Source organism: Agelaius tricolor, unplaced genomic scaffold, assembly GCF_023055355.1.
Source record: "Agelaius tricolor isolate 1412-34295 unplaced genomic scaffold, bAgeTri1.0.p SCAF_25, whole genome shotgun sequence".
Taxonomy (NCBI): domain Eukaryota; kingdom Metazoa; phylum Chordata; class Aves; order Passeriformes; family Icteridae; genus Agelaius; species Agelaius tricolor.
In genome coordinates this window covers 8,105,739-8,128,194 of record NW_027269285.1, presented here as the reverse complement: position 1 = coordinate 8,128,194, position 22,456 = coordinate 8,105,739, and the positions used below count along the sequence as shown (strand labels likewise).

General features: G+C 51.6%; 1 protein-coding gene across 1 annotated transcript in view; it reads left to right on the top strand.

The window, feature by feature from the left end:
- Window positions 1–22,456, top strand: part of STX1A (syntaxin 1A) — a 72,269-nt gene that overhangs the window by 15,291 nt on the left and 34,522 nt on the right. Inside the window, exons 2-3 of the mRNA XM_071447967.1 lie at window positions 2,156–2,233; window positions 3,334–3,433. Of these exons, the coding sequence (XP_071304068.1) occupies window positions 2,156–2,233; window positions 3,334–3,433 (178 nt within the window). The remainder of the gene's footprint in view (window positions 1–2,155; window positions 2,234–3,333; window positions 3,434–22,456) is intronic.

Below are 22,456 nucleotides of genomic sequence, written 5' to 3'. Positions count from 1 at the left end.
ACTATACTAAAAGAGTAGAAGAAAGGATTTCATCAGAAGGCTGGCTAAGAATAGAAAAAGAAGGAATGATAACAAAGGTTTGTGGCTCAGACTCTCTGTCTGAGCCAGCTGGGCTGTGATTGGCCATTAATTAGAAACAACCACATGAGCCCAATCCCAGATGCACCTGTTGCATTCCACAGCAGCAGATAACCATTGGTTCCATTTTGTCCCTGAGGCCTCTTACCCATCACTGGAGTAAGAGCAGTGGCTGTAGTGGCTGTCTCTCTGCAGAGTGCAGAGGGGCCATGGGGTGATGTGTAACTGCAATCATCATGAGATGAGCAGAGGCAATCCTGTCTCAAATTTCCATTCCACTGGCTTCTTCTCTCTTGTAAAGATGGAGTAAGAGGAAACTTTTCCAACGTGTTAATTTTCCATTTCCCTCCGTCGTGTAACTGCTTTGGATGATAATCTTTTAAATGTCTCCTTATGTGCAGGACTGTAATTTTTCCTTCCCTTGAGAGCTTGCAGCCCCCGCCTTGCTGGGACAGGAGGTGTTTTCATCTCTGGTGACAATGACACACATGCTTCTGCAGACAAGGACAACCCCTCATTTGCCTGCTGTGACTTTACTAGTTCTGCTGTCTTATCTGTTTGCTCCCACCTTTCCTGCACTCTACAGCACTCCTTTTATTTTCCCATCACAGCATCCCTTGTGTTTCCCATGGCAGCATCCCTTCTATTTACCATCATGGCATCCCTTATGTTTTCCTGACGTGGCATTCCTCATGTTTGCCCATTGCAGCATCTCTCATTTCCTATTGCAGCTTTCCTTGTGTTTCCCACTGCAGCTTCCCTCCTGCTTTCCCGTGGCAGCATTCCTTGTGTTTCCTGTGACAGCATCCCTCATGTTTCCCATTACAGCATCCCTCGTGTTTTCCCATCATGGCATCGCCCAGGCTTTCTCCTGTGGCAGCATTCCTTGTGTTTCCCATGGCAGCATCCCTTGTGTTTTCCTATCACAGCATCCCTCGTGCTTTCCCATGGCAGCATCCCTCTTGTTTTCCCATCACAGCATTCCTTGTATTTTCCTGTCACGGCACCCCTCATGTTTTCCCAGTCCAGCATCCCTCATGTTTTCCCAGTCCAGCATTCCTTGTGTTTGCCATGGCAGCTTCTCTCGTGTTTTCCCATGGCAGCATTCCTCATGTTTTCCTATCACAGCATTCCTTGTGTTTTCCCATCACAGCATCCCTCATGCTTTCCTAGTCCAACATCCCTTGTGTTTTCCTATCACAGCATTCCTTGTGTTTTCCCATCACAGCATCCCTCATGCTTTCCTAGTCCAACATCCCTTGTGTTTTCCTATCACAGCATTCCCTGTGCTTTCCCAGTCCAGCATCCCTCATGTTTTCCCATCACAGCATTCCCTGTGTTTCCCATCACAGCATTCCTTGTGTTTTCCTATCACAGCACCCCTCATGTTTTCCCAGTCCAGCATCCCTTGTGCTTTCCCAGTCCAGCATCCCTTGTGTTTTCCTATCACAGCATTCCTTGTGTTTTCCCAGTCCAGCATTCCTTGTGTTTGCCATGGCAGCATCCCTCGTGTTTTCCCATGGCAGCATTCCTCATGTTTTCCTATCACAGCATTCCTTGTGCTTTCCCAGTCCAGCATCCTTTGTGCTTTCCAGCATGCCTCATGTTTTCCCATCACAGCATTCCCTGTGTTTCCCATCACAGCATTCCCTGTGTTTCCCAGTCCAGCATCCCTCATGTTTCCCATCATTTCCATGCCTCACACTTTCCCACTGTAGCACCCTGGTGTTTCCCATTCCTGCTCCTTGCAGAGCTGGTGTGCTTACACAGGGTGCCCTGGGAGCTCCCCCTCCCTGGCTGTGGGGTGTCCTCAGCTGTGTCCATGCTGTGCCATGGCTGCTGTGGTGTTTTGGCCATCCTTCCCTGCTGGATGTGTCTGTTCTCTGCTCTCCCAGAGCCCTGGGGCTCGGAGTTGCAGTGCCTGGGGTGTTCCCCACTCTGGCTGGTGTTTGCCCCAGCTCCTTGGAGCAGGTTAGCACAGGAGAAGGGGAAAGTTCCTCACAGGAGCTCTGAAATAGGGCTGGGAACTCTGCAGAAGCCCTGGTTGATGCCTCTCTCTCTCTCTGTGTTGTTGCAGGCCAAGGACAGTGATGATGATGATGAAGTCACCGTCAGTGTGGACCGGGACCGTTTCATGGATGAGTTCTTTGAGCAGGTGAGAGCTTTGTTCCTCCAGTGTGGCTTTGAGGCTGCTTCAGACCTTTCTGCTGGCACCAGGGTGGGTTGTGGACGCTCCAGGCTCCCTGTGGCCACTGGGGATGAGGATGAAGGTCCTGCCCTGGCTGGTGCTGCTCAGCTGATGCTCAGGGTTGTGCTGAGTGCTGAACATCAGGAACCTGAGGCTGTGCTGCCCTGTGGACGTTTCCCTGCTCCTCCAGAGCCCAGCCAGGCTCTTGCCCAGGCCATGAGAGCAGGGAAGCCTCACACCCAGCTCTCAGGCCTTTCCCCAGGGCACCTCTGCAGAGCAGCAGTCTCTGCATGGATCATGGATTTAATTTTGTGCCTCCTGTTCCCAAACAAGAGGTTGTCTTCTGGCATGTGGGTGGCTGTAAGATCTGCTTGCGGATTTTTAGCACACCCTTAGCATGGCATGTGTGTGGGGGGTGTTAAAATGGATCTGTGCAGGCAATGGAGTGGGAACTGGGATAAATCTGATGTGCAGGTGGAGGAAGATGAGCAAAGGAGTGGTGTGAGCTGAAGGAGAAGGCTGAGTTAGAGGGTGAGCAGCCTGCCAGGAGAACACAGGAGAGGTTTCCCCTTTTGAGCAGTGCTGGTGTCTTCCTGTAGCACAGAAGGGCAGGGAAAATGCCAGAATGGATCTTTGGGAAAATGTGGCCTCCCTGGAATGGGGGGTGAGGATCAAATTGGGCATTTCTGGAGCTTTTTATGGAGCAAGGAGCCATGGGAGACTGAGCCACTACCAGCCTGGCTTGTGCGGTCTCAGCAGTGCTCTGCCAGTGGCACAGAGTCTGGGGATCAATCTGCTGCTGATTTATATAAATCCCAGAAGTTTCTCAGTGTATCACAAAGAATCCAGGACATACAGTCTGCATTACACTGCTGTGAGTCAGAGCTGGCTGGTGGGATGGAGAAGGGCTGATTCCACAGTTCCAAACTGGAAAATATTTATCCAGGAGGATGTTTGCTGTGGTTCAGACATGTCATGGTTGCTTTGGAATAGGGTATAATAATCCCTTCACTTTCCAAGAGTCCAGGTCTGTCACAGACCACCTGTCTTCTTGTCTCACTTCACAGGTGGAAGAAATTCGAGGCTTCATTGATAAAATTTCGGAGAATGTGGAAGAAGTGAAAAGGAAGCACAGTGCCATTCTGGCTTCCCCCAACCCTGATGAAAGTGAGTGAGCCCCGTGTGTCCCGTGTGTCCTGTGTGCCCTTGGCTCCCCTGGTGGGTGGCTGGGGCCAGGCACAGTCCCCTGGGTCTGCAGGTGGCCACAGCTGGGTGCTGAGGGAGGGCTTGGGCTGGCCTGGTGACTGACTGGTGGCTTTGAGACCTGCAGAGGTGGTGAGAGTCCAGCGAGGGGATTTCTGCAAGCCTGGGGCAGTGTGGAGGCTGGGAAGGGCAAGTGCCTGTTTCTGTGGTGGGTGGTGTTGTCTTGCCCTGGGCTGCCTGGGCAAGTCCCAAGGAGTGGATAAAGCAGAACAGACCAAGTGTCACCTGCTTGGGCCCAGAAATGTCACAGCTCCTCTTTGAGCCAGAGGTGGCAGCTGGGACCTTCCATTTCTGTCCTGGGGACAATTTGTTGCTGGCTGGTCAAGGAGTCTATCCCTTCCAGACCTTTTTCTTCCAGAGAAAAGGTTTGCTGCCAGGAGCTGGAGTTAGGGCTTTGAGCACCCAAAGGATGGCAGCATTTGGGTGTCTGGGGGATCTGGCAGAGTTAGAACTGTGCATGCTGTGGTCCCTGTTCCCAAGTGAGCCAGAGGAGCTGGCTGTGGGGTGGTGAGGTCAGCAGTGGTGTCTGCAAAGCCCTTGCTGTGGAATGGGTGGATCTGAGGGCTGAGCTCTGCAGGGTGGGGCTGGAGCTGCCCAGGCTCACCTGCTGAGGGACAGCCCTGGAACAGCTCTGCTGCCCCAAACTCCACCTTCAGGGTGACACTGAGACCAGGTGGGTCCCCTCTGCCCCCTCCATCATCATGCTGCTGTCACAGGGGTGTTGGATGCTGCAGGTCTGACCCTGCAGGATGGCTCCAGGCCACTGCAGCCCTCATTTTGGCAGAGGTGTTGCTTCCATGGGCTGAGCACTGCTCATGCTCCCAGTTATACAGGTTGGAAAGGTGAGACCAGGCCTCTCTCTGCTCATCTACCCTCTTCCCATCCATTTCTCATTTGCCCTGTGCAATTCCATGTCTGCTTGTGGAATTGTGCCTGGAGGTCCCAGGAGGGTGCCCACATACACATTGCCCTGCATCCATGTCAAAGCAGTAGATTTTGTAATTACTTGAAAGGAATGGCCCATCCTAAATTGTCCCAGGCTCCCCTCTCCTGGCAGCTGCTCCTCAGCTAAAATTTCCTTGGCCAAGCCTGGAATTGAGGGATTTTCTCAAGGGAGTTCCCATGTCTCAGGCTATTGCTCAATCACCCTCCAGGCCCTTGTGCTCTCACTGTGAGATGTTGCAGTGTTCCTGTCTGGGAGTGTTCAGAGAGAAGCTGCTGTGAGCCCCATGTGTCCTGTGTGTCCTGTGGGCATGTGGCTTCCCTAGTGGGTGACTGGGACCAGGCACAATCCCCTGGGTCTGCAGGTGGAATGGCTGCTGCACTGGCATGGGGTCCACTTGGGGCTGCAAAGGCCACTCATGGCCTAAAAGCATAAGAATCTATTTAAAAGTCTGAGATCTGCAGTGAACAAGATGTGGTGACATTCCCATGACTTCCAGAAGCATCCAGGACCTTGGAAGTGCTTCTGGTTTTGTTTTACAGCGTTCCTTTGCCTTGGTATTGTAGAGAATTCAGTTTGTCTCATCAAGAATTGTTGGGACAGGAAGAGAGGAGCCACATGAATGTGAAATCAGTGATTTGTGGCATTGTGGTGTGCTCAGAAGGTGTGGTAGGACTCAGCAGTGGACAGACTCAGAATCACAGAGTACTTTGAGTTGGAAGGGACCTTCAAAGATCATCCATGGGCAGGGACACCTCAAATCTACACCAGTGGCCACTTGCTCCAAGCCTTGTCCAATGTGCCCTTGAACACTTCAGGGGTGGGGCAGCCACAACTTCTCTAGGCAGCCTTTGCCAGCCCCTCACCACCCTCACAGTCTGACATTTCTGCCCCATGTCCAATCTGACCCCACTGCCCCTTGTCCCAGCCCTTGGACCATTCTGTGGCCACCTCTGGACCTGCTCTGCCAGGGCATTGTCTGTGCTGGCAGCCTCACCCCCACCCTCCTGTGTTCCTGAACCCACAGAGAACCTGCTCATTAATGCAAGTTTGTAACCCAGGGCTGTGAATTTATTAAGATTAATTTGGAAATTCAGAAGCACGTTCCCATGAGGCATGGCAGGGGCACAGAGCCAAAGGACACTAAAATGTGGGTTGTGAGAGGCTAATTTTGGGATGTGCTCACTGAGGTTTGCTGTTTAACAGGGCAAGGAGCGACACCTGGGATGGCCATCAGGGCAAGATGTTGCTCCCTGCAGGGATTTGGGATGCTGCTCATCCCCTCTGGAACAGCATCCTGCTTATTTCTTAGTGCTCTCCAAGTACTTTAGCATCATGTGGAAGATGCTAGATGAGGGGAAATGTTCCTCCAGGAAATAAGAGAATGTCACGGAGTTCTCATCCTTGTCTGGAGGCACATGTGCTGTGCAGCTCGGTTTGGTGTGGGTGTAGCTTCTCCATCAGAGATACAAACTCCTTAAACACCACCAGCAAGTCCCTCCTGGAGCTGGAGGACTTTGGGCTGGGGCTTTAGATGGAACAGAGCTGGGCTGGTGGTCTGGGAAAGGTTTGGGCAGTGGTTGGGGTTGCTGTTGCAGGGATGGATGCAGAGGTTGTGGTGGCTGCTGGTGGATAGCTGCATTCTCAGGGGCAGTGATGGAAGAGAGGGACTCTGTGACAGTGTTCACAGGGGTCTCAGGTTGAGGGAAGAGATGAGGATCTGACTCCATGTTTCAGAAGGCTTGATTTATTATTTTATGATATGTATTACATTAAAACTATACTAAAAGAATAGAAGAAAGGATTTCATCAGAAGGCTGGTTAAGAATAGAATAGGAAAGAATGATAACAAAAGCTTGTGTCTGAGACAGAGAGTCTGAGCCAGCTGGGCTGTGATTGGCCATTAATTAGAAACAACCAACATGAGACCAATCCCAGATGCCCCTGTTGCATTCCACAGCAGCAGATAACCATTGGTTACATTTTGTTCCTGAGGCCTCTCAGCTTCTCAGGAGGAAAAATCCTAAGGAAAGGATTTTCCATAAAAGATGTCTGTGACAGGACTCCATGGGCACAATCCCACTGGAATCTCCTTTTTAAGTGGCTGTGCTCAGGCAGATGCAGCCCCTTGGTGTTCTCTGTTTGCAGGATCAAGTGAGGTCCAGTGTCTGTGTGAGACCTGGATTTGCCTGGTGTGCTGAGCTGCAGGATCCATGGAGGGGCTCATCCCTCCCTTCCTGCTGATCCCTCTTCTGGCTGCACAGACTGTTTGGGATCTGCCTTGCCCCTGCTGCCTGGGTTTATTTTGGAGCCCAGTGGGTGGGCAGCTGGCTGGCTGTGCCTCTGAGGCAGGGAGGTGACAGCCCCTGGCTCCAGCAGGTTTGGTCTGGCTGAGGGGCTCAGGGGGGTCTCCACACCCAGTGGCAGTGCCATGGTGGGACTGGCTGGGCTTGGAAAAGCTGAGGGGCCGTGTTCTTCCTTGGGTTGGGGCCATTGTGAAAAACGCCAATCACTTGGTTTTAAAATTTTAAAAGTTTAATAGTAATAAAATGGTTATAAAAATAGTAATACAATTAGAGTAATAATAATTTGGACAATTTAAATTAGGACAATATGAGACAACAAATACAAAGAGTTACGGATGTCCAGGTACCTTTTTCTGGGCAGCACGAGCCCGAAAAAGGACCCACGTTAACAAAGGATTAACCCTTAAAACCAACAGCCTGTTGCATATTCATACACCTCATACATGATGCATAAGTTCCATTCAAACACAGGATTCTGTCTGGTCATCATCAACCTCTTCCTCTGAATCCTGACAGCGCCTTTGAGGCGGGAAGAAGTTCATTTCTTCTGATAAGAGGGCAATAAATTATTTTTCTCTGAAAGATTGAGGTGTCCTGTGGCTGCTATCTCACTGCCAGTCCTTTCTTTTAAAAAAAGTATCCTACATAGCACAGTTTCTATTTTAACAATTTTTATAACCTAAAACTATATTTAACACAGTACTTAAGAGAACTAATACAGCATCACTTTCTAACACAACACATATAATATTCATTTTAATATTTGTGAAAAGCCAGTCATAAAATACGTGCATTTTTCACAGCCATCACATCAGGTTTAAGTCACAGCTCCTGGTAAACTCATTCCTAAAAGCCTTCCCAGTGAGTGCTGTGGCTGTTGCTGCTCCTGGTGCTGCAATCAGCTGCTCCTGCTTGGTCCTTGGTGCAGGCCACATCTCAGAGGAGGTGGCCAATGCCACAGATAACTGATTTCAGATCAATGTGTGGCTCCTCTCTTCCTGTCCAAACAATTCTTGATGAGACAAACTGAATTCTCTACAATACCAAGGCAAAGGAATGCTGTAAAACAAAACCAGAAGCACTTCCAAGGTCCTGGATGCTTCTGGAAGTCACGGGAATGTCACCACATCTTGTTCACTGCAGATCTCAGACTTTTAAATAGATTCTTATGCTTTTAGGCCATGAGTGGCCTTTGCAGCCCCAAGTGGACCCCATGCCACAGCAGCTTCTCTCTGAACACTCCCAGGCAGGAACACTGCAACACCTCACAGCCAGCAAGCAATGAAATCACATTTGCAGTTTCCCTGGAGTGGTCAGGAGGGGTTCTGTGCCGTTCCTCCTCTCTGCGCGCGGCGTCCCTCCAGTGGCAGTGCTCCTGTCTCTCCAGCACTGGGTTATGTAACACAGCTGTCTGCTCATGAGTTGCCTCTGGGAACAGAAATCTTCAGATCCCAATTTGTGTCTCTCAGCCTGTCAGCTCAGCCCATCTCTGCAGGCTTTGGGAGGCCCAGTAAATATTTCAGACCTGGAAGCAGGTCCATTCCAGCTGCACCAGCACAGGAGGGGAGGTTCACTTCCATCCATCCATCCCTCCATCCACCATCCATCCATCCATCCATCCATCCATCCATCATCCATCCATCCATCCATCCATCCATCCATCATCCATTCATCCATCCATCCATCCATCCATCCATCCATCCATCCATCATCCATCCATCCATCCATCATCCATCCATCCATCATCCATCCATCCATCATCCATCCATCCATCCATCCATCATCCATTCATCCATCCCTCCATCCACCATCCATCCATCCATCCACCATCCATCCATCCATCCATCCATCCATCCATCCATCATCCACCATCCATCCATCCATCCATCCATCCATCCATCCATCCATCCACCGTCCATCCATCCATCCATCCATCCATCCATCCATCCATCCATCATCCATCTCTCCAGCCTTCCCCCAGTCTGTGCTGCCACTGGGGATTGCCCTGACCCAGATGCAGGACTTTGCCCTTGGCCTGGTTGGCCTGTCAGGATGTGGAGTGCCTTTGATGGATGTGAAATTGTGAGTTTTTGAGGCTTAAATTGTGAGGCCCAGGGAGGCTGGATGGTTCTGGTTGCTTCCCACAGCCTCTGCAGTGGGCCTGAGGCCACAGCAGTGCACTGGTGATGTCTTGTTCCTCAGCAGGGTGGGAAGGGCATGGTGTGGCAGCAGAGCAGGCACCCAAGGGCACAGTGAGAGCAGGTGCCACCTGCCCTGTGGCTCTCAGCATCTCTGATTCCTGCTTCCCCTCTCCAGGCAGTCCCAAGGGAGTGGGTTCTCAGCTGTGGCTGGTGTGTGATGTAGAGATTGGAGGGGTGTTTGCTGCAGGGATGGGGGTTCCTCTGCCCACTGGGGGTGTCCAGGATCTCCCAAACTGTCTGCCACACCTCACTTGGCCTGGCCATCCCCAGCAGCGTGGTGCTAATGCTGCCCCTGGCCCTTCTGGCAGTGCCACACTGTGCTAGGCTTGCCTCAGGTGGCTTTGTCCTGTCCCTGTGTCACACAGATGCTTTGTCACCCTTGCAGACACTGCTCCAGCTCCTTCTTGGAGGAGTTTTGTCTCTCCTGCCTGTAATCCTTGTTGAAGGGCCTGTCTAGGACATACCCTCCAGTGATCTTCTCACTTCCAGCCTGAGTCTGTTTACAATCGATTTACACACCAATGTCAGCCCAGGAACAAATGCACTTTGCTTAAAGAGCTCTTTGCCCTTCTGGCTTCATCCTGGCAGGTCACCACAGCAGCTCAGGTGTTTTGTGTGGGCTTTGCACAACCCCAGCCTTCCCAGGCCCCTGCACCTGCCCCAGCTCTGGTTTTAGTGAGGTGGCTACCCCAGGTTTTGAGCCAGCTGCTGCTCAGTGTTTTTTGAGCTTTTCAGGCTGGGTTTCCCTTCACTTTCCCTGTGGAAGCTGGGATCTGTCTGTGTGGGATGGGCTGGGGTTCCCTGTGTTTGGGTGTAGGTGCTGTGCTTGGGTAGCCTCAGGCAATGTGTGTTTGAGGGACATGGGCACAGCAAGGGCTGGCAGGTCACGGTGACTCAGCTGTGTGTGACCCTGTGGTCACAGCTGTCCTGGGAGTGACCAGGCAGCCCCTCCTTGGTCTGTGGGAACAGGCTGGCAAAATGCCACCCTTCAGCTCTGAACCAGCCCAGTTCCTCCTGGCACTGGCCCAGTGGGTGCCATGGGGTGCAGGGAGAGCAGGGGTGAGCATGGGCTGGGAATGCCCAGGGCGTGGTGCCAGGGATGCCTGGGCTGTGAATTTAGGGATGCTCAGGCCATGAGTGTGGGGATCTCATGCCATGGGTGCCAGAGGAGTCTGGGCCATGAATTTAGAGATGCTCAGGCCATGGAGGTGCCAGGGATGCCCAGGCTGTGAGTTTAGGGATGCTCAGGGCGTGGTGCCAGGGATGCCTGGGCTGTGAATTTAGGGATGCTCAGGCCATGGTGCCAGGGATGCTCAGGCCATGGAAACAGGAGTGCACCTGCTGTTCCTCACCTTCCCTTTGCCACCCCCTGCCTGAGGCTCCCACAGCCAGGTCGTGCCCAGCATGGTGACACCCACTGCCAGCCCTTGGGTGCTGCCCACAGGAACTGGACACATGGGCTGTTGGAAAAATCCCAGCTTTACAGAGATGGGGCAACTGAGAGGTGTTTTAAAAGATTTTATTCCATTTTCAGTCTTGTTGAAGGGTGAGACATAAGAGATGTAACAACCCCACCATTCTATCAGAAGCCAACCAATTTCCTGGTTACAATACCTTATAAATTTTTTTCAGCCTCTTAGCTTTTGCCACACAATGCTGCTAATTCTTCTAACACCAATCACCTATATTTTCACCCCATGTGGTCTTGCTGCAATGCATCTTTCAGAATTCTAATTGTCTAAAATATGGTCTTTTTGCAAGGCCATAGTTTGAAATTTGTTGAAACTTGTTTCTAGTTCAATCTCTCTCTCAACAACGTCATCTCTATTCCATGCCCTTCCTAAGCCAGCACTCCCAGTTGCCCTGTCTCTGTAAGTCTGGGATTTTTCCAACAATTTGCTTTCTATGCATCATCCCAGTGCTGAGTGAGGCTACCTGGGACACCTCTGTCCTCTCCTCCTGTGCCCCTGTGGCTTTTTCTTTTGTTTCTCCTGAATGTGTTATCCCAGGTGATTTTCCCTTTTCCTGTGCAGTTCTCCTGCTCCATGATCATCAATATCCATGATCACCAGCACCATTGATCCACCACTCTGAGTGCAGTTAATATCAATTAACTGGAGTCTGATTCATGGCAACATGTTAAAAAAGAATCAAAATCAGCAGTTCTGTAATCATTTTGGGTTTAATTTAGCCCAAAGGTTTAGTGGCACTCCTGGAACCTGTGTTGCTGCTGCTGCTGGAAAACTTTAATCTCCTTTGGGCAGCACTCCCTGTTGCACCCCAGAGCCTGGGGTGTGATGGGCACTGAGGAGGTGACCGTGGAGCAGGAGCCCATCCTTAGTGCCTGAGGTGCTGCTGCTCCCATCTCAGTGCAGGGGGACCTGTGGCTCCTTGGCTCTGTGTGTGTGACAGCAGCAGTGTCACAGTGCCCAGCGCCTGTTCTGTGTGCTGGGATGGAGAGGGAGCCCTGGAGGGGAGGGGACACGAGGCCACCACTGCCCTGAGCCTGTGGCACCCTTGTCTCTCTCTGCATGCTGTGTGTGTGACTTTGTGTAGGGGGATACAGCATGGGTAAATGAAGGTGGTATAGAATGTAATCTTATCCCCCAAAGAGTTGCAGCTGGACCAATTACTAAAGATTAGGAGCAGGCCTGACTTTAACAGGCCACACCTGCAGCCAATAAGAGCAATGGTATAAAAGAGTGGATTGGTGGGATCTGGAGTCAGGTGGTTACTGTAAAGATCAGGAACAGTCAGTGCTTAGAGGAGCTGCCTGTGAGACACATTGAGAAGGTACAAAACTCTGGTGATATGGAATCCTTGCACTATAATGATAGTGGAACTCTTGGTATAGAAGACAACAACTTTGCTCCCACTCCTGTGATGGTTTCCAGCCCTGGCTGCTCCTTGAGCCCTGGCTGGGATCCATGTGGGTGGGTGAGCTGAGCTGGCTGCACAGGGAGTCTCTTGGCCCTCTCCTGAGTCTTTGCATCCAGGGAGGCCAGGAAGAAGGAGGAAAGAAAGGAGCCAAAATGTGGGGGGGCTATGGTAGCTGTGCCCCTTGCTGTCTGGTCTGGCAGAGCTCAGCTCTCCCAACCATCACTGGATGCATGGGCTGTGGCATGGGGTGTCCTTAGGCTCTCCTTGCCTCTTCCTGCTGGATTTGGAGTGGTTCCCAGCTGTACAGCAAGGGGAGAAGAGCCAGAGACCCCAGTGTAGCAGCCAGGAGCCCTGCTCTGGTGGGCACTGAGCTGGGCTGTGGCATTGTCCCCCATGGGTGGGATGCTGGGTGGCATTGGTGGCATCAGTGGCACAGCTTTGGGTGACCGTGCTCACAGGGGTCTTAGGATGAGGGAAGAGATGAGGATCTGACTCCATGTTTCACAAGGCTGATTTATTATTTTATGATATATATTATATTAAAACTATACTAAAAGAGTAGAAGAAAGGATTTCATCAGAAGGCTGGCTAAGAATAGAAAAAGAAGGAATGATAACGAAGCTTTGTGTCTCGGACTCTCTGTCTGAGCCAGCTGGGCTGTGATTGGCCATTAATTAGAAACAACCCCATGAGCCCAATCCCAGATGCCCCTGTTGCATTCCACAGCAGCAGATAACCATTGGTTACATTTTGTTCCTGAGGCCTCTCAGCTTCTCAGGAGGAAAAATCCCAAGGAAAGGATTTTTAATGAAAAGATGTCTGTGACACTCTTGGGTGTCACAGACACTGGTCTGTGGTTGAGTTCCTCTCGTGTTCCAGGAAGAAGATGAGGGAAACTCATCTTGTGCCCCCCATCCCCTCTGTGTCCCTTCAGTCTTCCTCCTGGCATGGCCATGCCTGGGATTCCTCCTGCTTTTGGCTCTCAGGTTTGGCATTGTCAGGGTTGGGGGGAGTGTGAAGGACAGAAACATGGGGCTGCTCTGGAAAGTGCTGGGGGAAGGAAACAGCAGGAATCAGCAGTGGCAGCCCAGCAGGCAGGAGGTGAGGAGGCCAGCCCTGCCCTGTGCAGCTGTGTCACTGTAGGGGGATAGAACATAAGTAAATAAAGGTAGTATAGAACGTGATCTTACCCCCTAAAGAGTTGTAGCTGGGTTAATTATTAAAGATTAGGAGCAGGCCTGATGTTAACAGGCCACAGCTGTAGCCAATAAGGAGAGTGTTATAAAAGAGTGGATTGGTTGGTTGAGGGGGAATTGGAGTCAGGTGGCTGCTGCAAGGACAAGGAAGAGTCAGTGCCTAGAGGAGCATACAAGAAATACATGAAACTCTAGCAATATGGAACCCTTGCAATGCAATGACAATAGAACTCTTGCACTATAATGTCACCACGGCTGGCACAGCACTGGCACCCCTGGGAGGGCTGTGTCACCCGGCTCTGTGGCTCCCTGGGGGCTGCCTGTGCAGGCAGAGAGGGGCAGCAAACCCCCTCCCTGCCCTTCTGCAGCTGGAGCTCTGCCTGCTCCTGCTGAACCCTTGTCTTGGTGCTGGCACTGGGATAATCCCTTCTCTGCAGAAATGGGTTTAGGAGGGCTGAGCTGAGCAAGCCCTAAATCCTTTTACTCTTTCCTGAGATTATTCTGACGTGTGGGAGGCTGCTGCTTTCTAGGCATGCTGAGAGCAGGAGCAGCAGGGTCTGCTCAGTGGAGCTGGGCAGCAGCACAGGCAGGAGGAGGAGGGTGGCCACAACTCCTGGGATCTCTGGGACCTCAGCATCACCCATGGAGGTCCCACTGTGGGTGCACCAGGAGCTCCTGCCGTGGGCACATTCCAAGAAATGACTCTACAAAGCTACCACTAAATTATTGAGAGGGAAAAGACTCAGGGATAGTGAGTGGGGAAATTGCTGGGAGTAGCTTGAGGAGGAATTATTGATGAAAATCCATTTGGATTTGGAAAGGCAGCATCTGTCTGTCTGTCCCCCTGGGTGACTGCACTCATGTGTGGCAGGGAGGTGTGTGTGCCTGTGCTTCAGGTGGGAGGAGAAGAAGTTAATTAAAAATGGGGAGTTGAGGCAAGCAGTCTGAGGAAGGGGTGGCCAGAGCAGGAAATCTGAGTGCTGAGGAGCCTGGAGCTCTCACGGGGGTGTGCACAGAGGTGGATTGGGTCTGGTGGAGGGGGGGGACGTTGCTGGGCTGGTGAGGTGGGTGGCCATGTCCCAAGGAGGGCAGGCCATGGCTGCAGCGTGGGGCCCCTCATGTTGGACTGTTGCAGACATCTTTTCTGAAAAATCCTTTCCTTAGGATTTTTCCTCCTGAGACGCTGAGAGGCCTCAGGAACAAAATGGAACCAATGGTTATCTGCTGCTGTGGAATGCAACAGGTGCATCTGGGATTGGGTTTATGTGGTTGTTTCTAATTAATGGCCAATCACAGCCCAGCTGGCTGGGACAGAGAGTCCGAGCCACAAGCCTTTGTTATCATTCCTTGCTATTCTATTCTCAGCTAGCCTTCTGATGAAATCCTTTCTTCTATTCTTTTAGTATAGTTTTAATATATATCATAAAATAATAAATCAGCCTTCTGAAACATGGAGTCAGATCCTCATCTCTTCCCTCATCCAAGAACCCCTGTGAACACGGTCACATTGGGCAGGGCTGGAGCCTGCCAGAAATGGCTCCTCTGACCCCTTGGGTTGTGTTGTGTCTGGATATGAGGGATCTCTGGACTGATGGTGGGGTCCTCTGGTGTGGAAGCTGCAGGTGCTGCAGTCAGTTTGGCTGCACGTGGTTTGCCAGCATCAACTGGTAAGACATTGAGGAGAAACTGGAAGAGGAATGGAGGGGTGGACAGCCAGGATACCCAGTGGGACACTGGACAGCCTTCTGGGAGAACAGGTTGGATGGTGATGAGACCACCTGCAAGACACTCCTGGAGCCCTGAGAGTCCTGGGAAGCAACCAGGAGAGCCCAGCCCTGACATCAGGGTGGCAATGGGTGCCTGTCCCATCCCTGACTGATGAGTGCAGAGCAGAACTCCTCACAAAACCAGCTCAGAGTGACCACTGTCTGAGGGGGTCAGGCTGGGAATTGGCAGAACTGGTGGAATGAGCTGTTCTGCCTCAGCCCAGGGCAAACCTGGCACTGGGCACATCTGCCCTGCTGTCCCTGCCCTCCCCACCACTCTGTGAGCTGGCTGGTTCCTTCAGGAGTGGGGCTGCAGCTGCTTTGAGCTCAGGCCAAGCCAACAGTGCTTCTGGAGTGTTCCTGAGATACATGGGACCTTTTTCCTGCTGAATAGTGACAAAACAAAGACACCTGCAATAGGATGTGCAGTCTGGTGCTGCTGGCCCATGGCATGGCTGTGGTGCTGTGCAGCACGTGGTTCTGCATCCAGTGTTCTACCCAGTGCTAGAAACAGCACTGAGCCTGGAGAAACAGAGGCTCAGGAAGGGCCTTCTTGTTCTCTAAACTCCCTGAAAGGATGTGGCAAGATGGAAGAAAATTTATTCACAGGAATTGTGGTCAGGCAGTGGAATAGGCTGTGAAGGGCAGTGGTGGAGTCACCATCCCTGCAGGGGTTTAACAGATGTGTGGATGTGGCTCTTGGGGAGAGTGGTGGCAGTGCTGGGTTAACTCCATTCTCTGGGAGGATTGCTCCAGCCTAAATGATTCCATGATAATCCTGTTCATTTTCAGAGCATAGAGTGCTGCTGTGTGTTTGACAGAATCCCTGCAGTAACCAAGTGTTTCACTGTCATTCTAAATCCTTGCAGCGCTTGTTTTAGGAGAAAACATTCAGACAGCAACTATCTCCCATTTCCCCTTGAACTCCCCCCCAAATCCCTGTATTTTATAGCCTCACAGCACCACCCACATTGTGCATGAGGCTGCAGCCCACTCTCTCAGGGTCTGTGCCCACTGCCCCCTCCTCAGCCGTGGTTGATGCGAGGGTGCGCCAGCGGCGAGGCTGCGGCGGCGTGGGTGCAGCACCAGCTGCACTCAGGGCTGGCAGTAACCATTCCCTGCATCCCAGGAAGATGATTAATCACCGTGGGGGCACTGCTGCCCATTTGCTGTTACTGGAAACCCTGCAGAGAGCTGCTTGGAAGGGCTCTGCCTCCTGGAAGTGCCTGGGAGCCGCTGATCCGGAGCGGGAGCTGCTCGGGCAGCTGCCAGCCCAGGCTGAGCCTTCCTGCCTGCCCTGAGCTGCCTGCTGCCATCCAAGGGCTTGGAATCCCACTGGCAGAGCTGGCACACTGGTGTTCACCAACCTGCCCACCCACACAAACACATGGCCTGGGCATCTGTGGGACATTCTTGAGCGCCACGTGGACCTCCTGATTCACAGAATTCACAGAATCTCAGAATTCACAGGGTTGGAAGAGACCTTCAAGGTCACAGAGTCCTACCCAGTCCTAACAGCTCAACTAAACCCTGGCACCCAGTGCCACATCCAGGCTTTGTTAAACACACCCAGGGATGGGGACCCCACCACCTCCCCTGGCAGAAGTTTCTGCTCAGTTTCCTGAGCTGGGCAGTGTTTGGTGTCATGAGCTGCCCAAAAGCTCAGTCAGGACTTGGGATTTATTTTTGTTTTCTCTTGTAAGGCTCCTTTGGTGTCTCCTGGGTTGTCTCCATCCCCTCTGTCCAGCTTGAGCTGTTGGCAAAGGGAGTGGGAGGACTTAGGGCTTGGCTTCCACAGCCCAGACCAGTGTCTGTCTCCTGGCTTCTTCCCCGCCATGACTGTGAGCACTCCCTAGCTTATCTCAGATCCTGGTGAGGCTGTTTGCTCAGAGAGTTTGGGGTGAATTATAGCTTGTGTGGGTACTTTGAGGGTCCTGGTGAGGCTGTTTGCTCAGAGAGTTTGGGGTGAATTACAGCTTGTGTGGGTACTTTGAGGGTCTTGAATGGCAAGGGCTGGGGATGGTGTGAGTGGGCAATGGCTCTGGGTGTTAGGGTCACAGTTAGAGCTTCAGTCTGCAAACAAGAGAGAGAATGCTCCAGTGAGGCTCTCTGTGAAGGCACAGCTTCCTTAGGGACACATTCCCATGCTCTGGTGTGGCATCCTCCATGCCTGCAGGGGGACATCCTGCCTCACCATGGTTCTCATCACAGGCTGCAGGAAAAGCTCTGCTCTGGTGCCTGGAGCTCCTCCAGCCCCTCCTTCTGTACTGCCTCAGGGTCTGCAGGGCTTTTCCTCTCACATGTTCTCCTTTCTTGCTCACAGCTGCTGTTGGACATTGTTTGCAGCCTTTATCTGAGGTGCTGTCACTGATGGTCTCAGCTTGGCCAGACTGTCCTGCAGCCCTTTGGCACTGGCTGTGCCCTAGATGGGCAGCTCCTGGTGAGGGACTTCTGACAGAGAACACCCCTGTAGCTCCCCCCTGCAAGTGCCAGCAGGGTTTGGAAGTTCATGAAATCATGGATCTGCAGAAGGGTTTGGGTTGCAAGGGACTTAAGAGCTAATCTTGTTTCACCCCCTGCCATGGCAGGGACACTTTCCACTGTCCCAGGCTGCTCCAAGCCCTGTCCAGCCTGGCCTTGGACACTGCCAGGGATCCAGGAGCAGCCACAGCTGTGCCAGGGCCTCAGCACCCTCACTGGGAAGAATTTCTTCCTTATATGTAATCTAAATTTCTCCTCTTTTAGCTACCACAGCATGCCCTTCAGTCCTCCATCCATCCCTTCTGCATCCTTGCTTGTTCTGTCATACCTGCTGCAAAGTCTTTTATTGGCCAGAGTTGAAAAAAATTCCAGAAAATTAGGAAAGGGTTGAGTCAGCATCTGATGCTTTTGTTCTTGTTTCCCACAGCTTGAATCAATAAGTTGCAATGTGAAACTCTGAGCTCTGTTTCCAAGAATAAATGTCAGCCTTTGGGAACTGAAGGACTGCACAGAGGTCACTGATGTCCCAGATTTCTTTTGGCAAATGGGACTTCAGCCAGAAAGTCCTTCTCCACAGAGCTGCTCTCCATCCATCCATCCATCCATCCATCCATCCATCCATCCATCCATCCACTGACCCACCTCTAGCTATCCCCTGGTCTTTGCTGGCTCCAGGGCTTGTCCTGATCCAGGTCCATGACCTTGTTGAACCTCACAGGGTTCCCATGGACCCACTGCTCCAGCCTGTCCAGGTCCCTTCCCCTTCCCCACCACTCAGCTCAGTGCCATTCACAAACTTGCTGGGGGTTTGCCTGTGTCTTGATGGAGGTCTTGGGCCCCTCTTGTCACCAGTTTCCTCTTGCACACTGAGCCATTCACTGCAGCACTTCAGACACAACCATCCCACTGATTCCCTGTCCCTCCAGAGTCCATCCCTCAGACCCCTCTCTTGGCAATTCCAGTTTCCTCAAGTGCCCCCAGCTTTCCCCCTGGCAGGAGCTCCTCCCCAGAGCAGCAGTGGTTCAGCCATGCTGGGGCTGTCCTGCACCCACCAGTGCCTGTCTCATTTCTGTGCTGCTTGGAGCCTCCAAGGGCATGGCCAAGCTTCCAGCAGGCAGTGAGGAGCAGCTCCCATCAGGAGCAGAGTGCTTCCCCATCCTCCAGGGGAAGAGTTAGCCTGTCAGCCAGTCCCAGACAGAGCTGCTGTCTGCATGGCTGGGCTGTGGCTCCTGCATCCCTGCTCTGCTGGGACCCCCTTGGGTGGGTGCTGGCTGGAGGGAAGGGACTCAGAGTTTGTGTGGCCACCATCACTGGGCTGCTCCCCCCCTCCTTGGATGGTGATTCTGTGGGTTCAAGACCTGGATTTTGGTCCTTCAACTAGAGCAGAGCTGTGGGAAAGGGCCCTGAGGTATTCCCAAGTGAATTTAGCAGGCAGGTGTAAATAATAGATATGGGGAGCAACCGAAAAGTGAAATATCATGGAAAAGTGCTGCCATTCCAATGGGACACTGCTGCTCATGAGCTGGAGATGGTTCAGTAGGAGAAAGAACTCTCCCTGATGTGTCACTTGGCTTCTTCCCTGGCAATTTGCTGCTGAATTATCAGTGCTGGGACCCCCTGCCTGTGCTCTATGGGTGCTCACCAGTGCATTGCAGGTGCTGCAGAGCTCCATGAGCACAGGGTGGGATGGAGCTCTGAGCCTGCACCCCAGGGCTGCCCACACCCTGGATACCCCCCTGCTTAGCTGGGGCACTCAGCCTGCTGAGGCTGCCCCCAAAGGGATACCCTGGCCTGGAGATGGGGCTGGGTTCATGGGGTGTTGTTGAGAAAGATGAAAGTTTGACAAGAAAGTCTCACAGATATGTGTGCTTAGCAGAAAGATTTTTAAATGTAGAGTCTGATGAAGGAATAGAGATGGAAGCAAGTTTTGATATAGAAGAAAATAATTGCTGAGCCAGTCTTGCTGGATAACCAAGGAGGCAAAGGTTCTGTTAGTTAGAAGGGTTTTTATGGCTTAGAGCAAAGGATAAACCCACCCCAAACAAGAAGATGTTTTTACCAAGCAGGAAGAGAGCACAGGCAAACAAAACAGCAAATGTTGCCAGTAGAAAAAAAGATCTCAGAATTTTCCACTGCGAGAAAACTGAAACACAACTTCTAGCTTAAACTGTAATGTACTGACTGTTAGTGATTGGAGAACAGTAACATGAATATGGTAATTACAGTAGTTATGATAGGCTGTAGATAAAAGTTAAGGTACAGATTGGTTCTACTGTATGAAGATGCTCAGCAAAGAAAAGTCTATAATGCATTGTAACCAAAAGAAAAGTCTATAATGCACTGTAACCTAAACTCAGGGTCTCCAGGCCTGCCTGCAGCTGGAGCTGACAGCTGTGGGCACAGCTCTGTCACCCACAACCCTGGACTGCTGTAAAGTCTTGGATCCAATAAACTGCATTTTGGAGACTGCCTGGAGTCCCCCATCCCTCATTCAGGCTCTTACAGGGTGTGGTGATGCTGAATGATTTTTCTCACACCTGAGACCTTCTACCTAGGGTAGCTGCTTGTGTATGCAATTCCTGCATCAGTGGAGTGCTGGGCTGCCCTTTCAGGGACCTGTCATGTTGTTAACACGCTCCAGTTCCCCTCCAGTGGTGATGGTGTGCTGTGTTTGGACCAGTCTCCTCTGGAGACGGTGACATGAGGACACGTGGGCTGGGGAGGTGTTACCATAAATCCTGGCTTGTGACTGAGACATGAGAGATGGGGCTTGGGTTGGTACTCCAGCCTCAGCAGCCTGAACAGGAGATGTTTACAGATGCTGGCTGATAGGGACAAAATTAATCTGTCACTTCAGTCTGCACTGTGTTAGTGACAGTGACAGGCCATGGCTCACGAGGGACCTTCTCACTCCCCACAGCTCCCTGACAGGAGGGGACAGCCAGGTGGGAGTTGGGCTGTGGGAGGACACAGTCTCAAGCTACGGCAGGGAAGGTATAGGTTGGGTATTAGGAAGAAATTTTTCACTGAAAGAATAATAAAGTACTGGAATGCTCTTCCCAGGGAGGTGCTGGAATCACCATCTCTGGATGTGTTTAAAGAAAGCCTGGACATGGCACTGGGTGCTACAGCTGAGGTGTTGGGGCATAGGTTGGACTCGATGATCTTGGAGGTCTCTTCCAACCCCATCATTCTGTGGTTCTGTGGGCTCTGCTCCCTGGGAACAAGGGACAGGACAAGAGGAAACAGCCTCAGGTTGCACTAGGGGATATTTAGATTGGCTATTGAGGAAAATTTCATCATGGAAAGGGTTGTCCAGCCTTGGCACAGGCTGTGCAGGGCAGTGCTGGAGTCCCCATTCCTGGGTGGATTTAACAGATGTGTGGGTGTGACACTTGTGGACATGGGTTGGTAGCAGTGCCCTTGGCAGTGCTGGGGGAATGGTTGGACTTCATCATCTCCGAGAGCTTTTCCAGCCTAGTTGATTCTGTGATTCTGTGGTTGGGGAAATGGGATGAATTATTGATGTTTTGTGCATGATGGCTGTGAAGGCCCTGGCTGGGCAACTCTAGGGCCAAGCACTCTTGAAGGACAGTGTGGCTTGAGAATGGCCCTGTCACTGCCCTTGTGGTGACATGTCTCCTCCTGTGTCCCCTGAGCCCTTTCCTCTGATCCTGCCTCAGTCCCTGGGGTCTGTCAGAGAGAAATGTTTTTTGAGAGCAGGCAACAAATCTTGAAATTGTTTTTAATGCCAGCAGAGCCTGCTTAATAGGTTTAAGCATCTTATCTCTCAGCACTCCTAATGAGTTTCCAGGCCCCACAGAGGTGGAGCAGAACTGTGTTTTCCTAATCAAGTTATCAGTTTATTAGCAAAAATGCAAATAAAAGAGTTGCTTTGGATGCAACTAAAAAAAAAAAAAGTGCTGTTTGGAGAAGAACTGAGCTTGTATGGATAATAGGATCAGGGCAAGGCTGAAGAATTGTCCAGTAAAGAAGGTGAAAGGCAACTGGGATGTGGCCTCAGATGTCTGGGGCTCTCTCACAGGAGATTTTTCTTCTTAATCATATGAGGCTCTAAATGGTGGAAGCATTTATTGAATCACTCCATGAATGTGCCTTACTGGTAGAAGAGCTCACCAAGAGTTAATGGATGATTAATTATCTTGGAGGTAAATAATTAATCAAGTGGTATAGAATCCAGCAGGTCAGGACTTGGCTTGTGATCTGTAAATACTGATGTGTGTGCAGCTGAAGAGCATCTTGTGCAGATATTCTTCATTAGCAGCCTCCTATGAACCCCTTCCCTGTGCACTTTTAGCAAGCGGAGTGATCCATCATCCTCTGGTGACTGCCAGGGTGCCCAGGGCTGGAAGGAGCCCTCAGGTGGCAGCACTTCAGGTACTGGAGAGGAATTCTTCTCTGTGAAGGTGGGCAGACCCTGGCACAGGGTGCCCAGAGCAGCTGGGGCTGCCCCTGAATCCCTGGAATTGCCCAAGGCTGGGCTGGGTAAGGCTTGGAGCAGCCTGGGACAGTGGGAAGTGTCCCTGCCCATGGCAGGGGTTTGGAGAAAGAGGAGCTTTTATGGTCACTTCCAATCCAGACCACTCCAGGTCTGTGATTGTGCTGATCTGTGAGATGCCCTTGGTGCTGTTTTTGTCTGTTTTGGTGGGCACCATCTCCAGGTCAGCCACTGGGGGTGTGTGTGTGTGCACACGGATGTTTGTGCCATCTCCCATAATCCAAGGGCTGCTTTTTTGGTTTCCTGTCACCTCCATGGTCCCAGTCTGAACCTGGGGGAAGCCTTTTGCTCTCAGGTGTGGTCAAAAGTGGTGGGTATGACAGAATTATAATATCACAGAGTGGTTTGGGTTGGAAGGGACCTTAAAAGCTCCTCTTGTTCCACCCCCTGCCATGGGCAGGGACACCGTCCCCTATCCCAGAGTGCTCCAAGCCCCATCTGCTCTGCTTTGAAACCAGATTTGAAACTTTCTCCTCTGTCCTTCAAACTGCAGCCATGAAGGGAACAGCTTCAGGGGAAAGTTATGATGGAAAATAACCAAATCCTGACATTCCCACATACCAGAGTGAGCCTGTGTCAGATTCAGCCTTTCTCTAGTGCCATGACATGAAACCATCCCTCATTCCCTGCCTGTG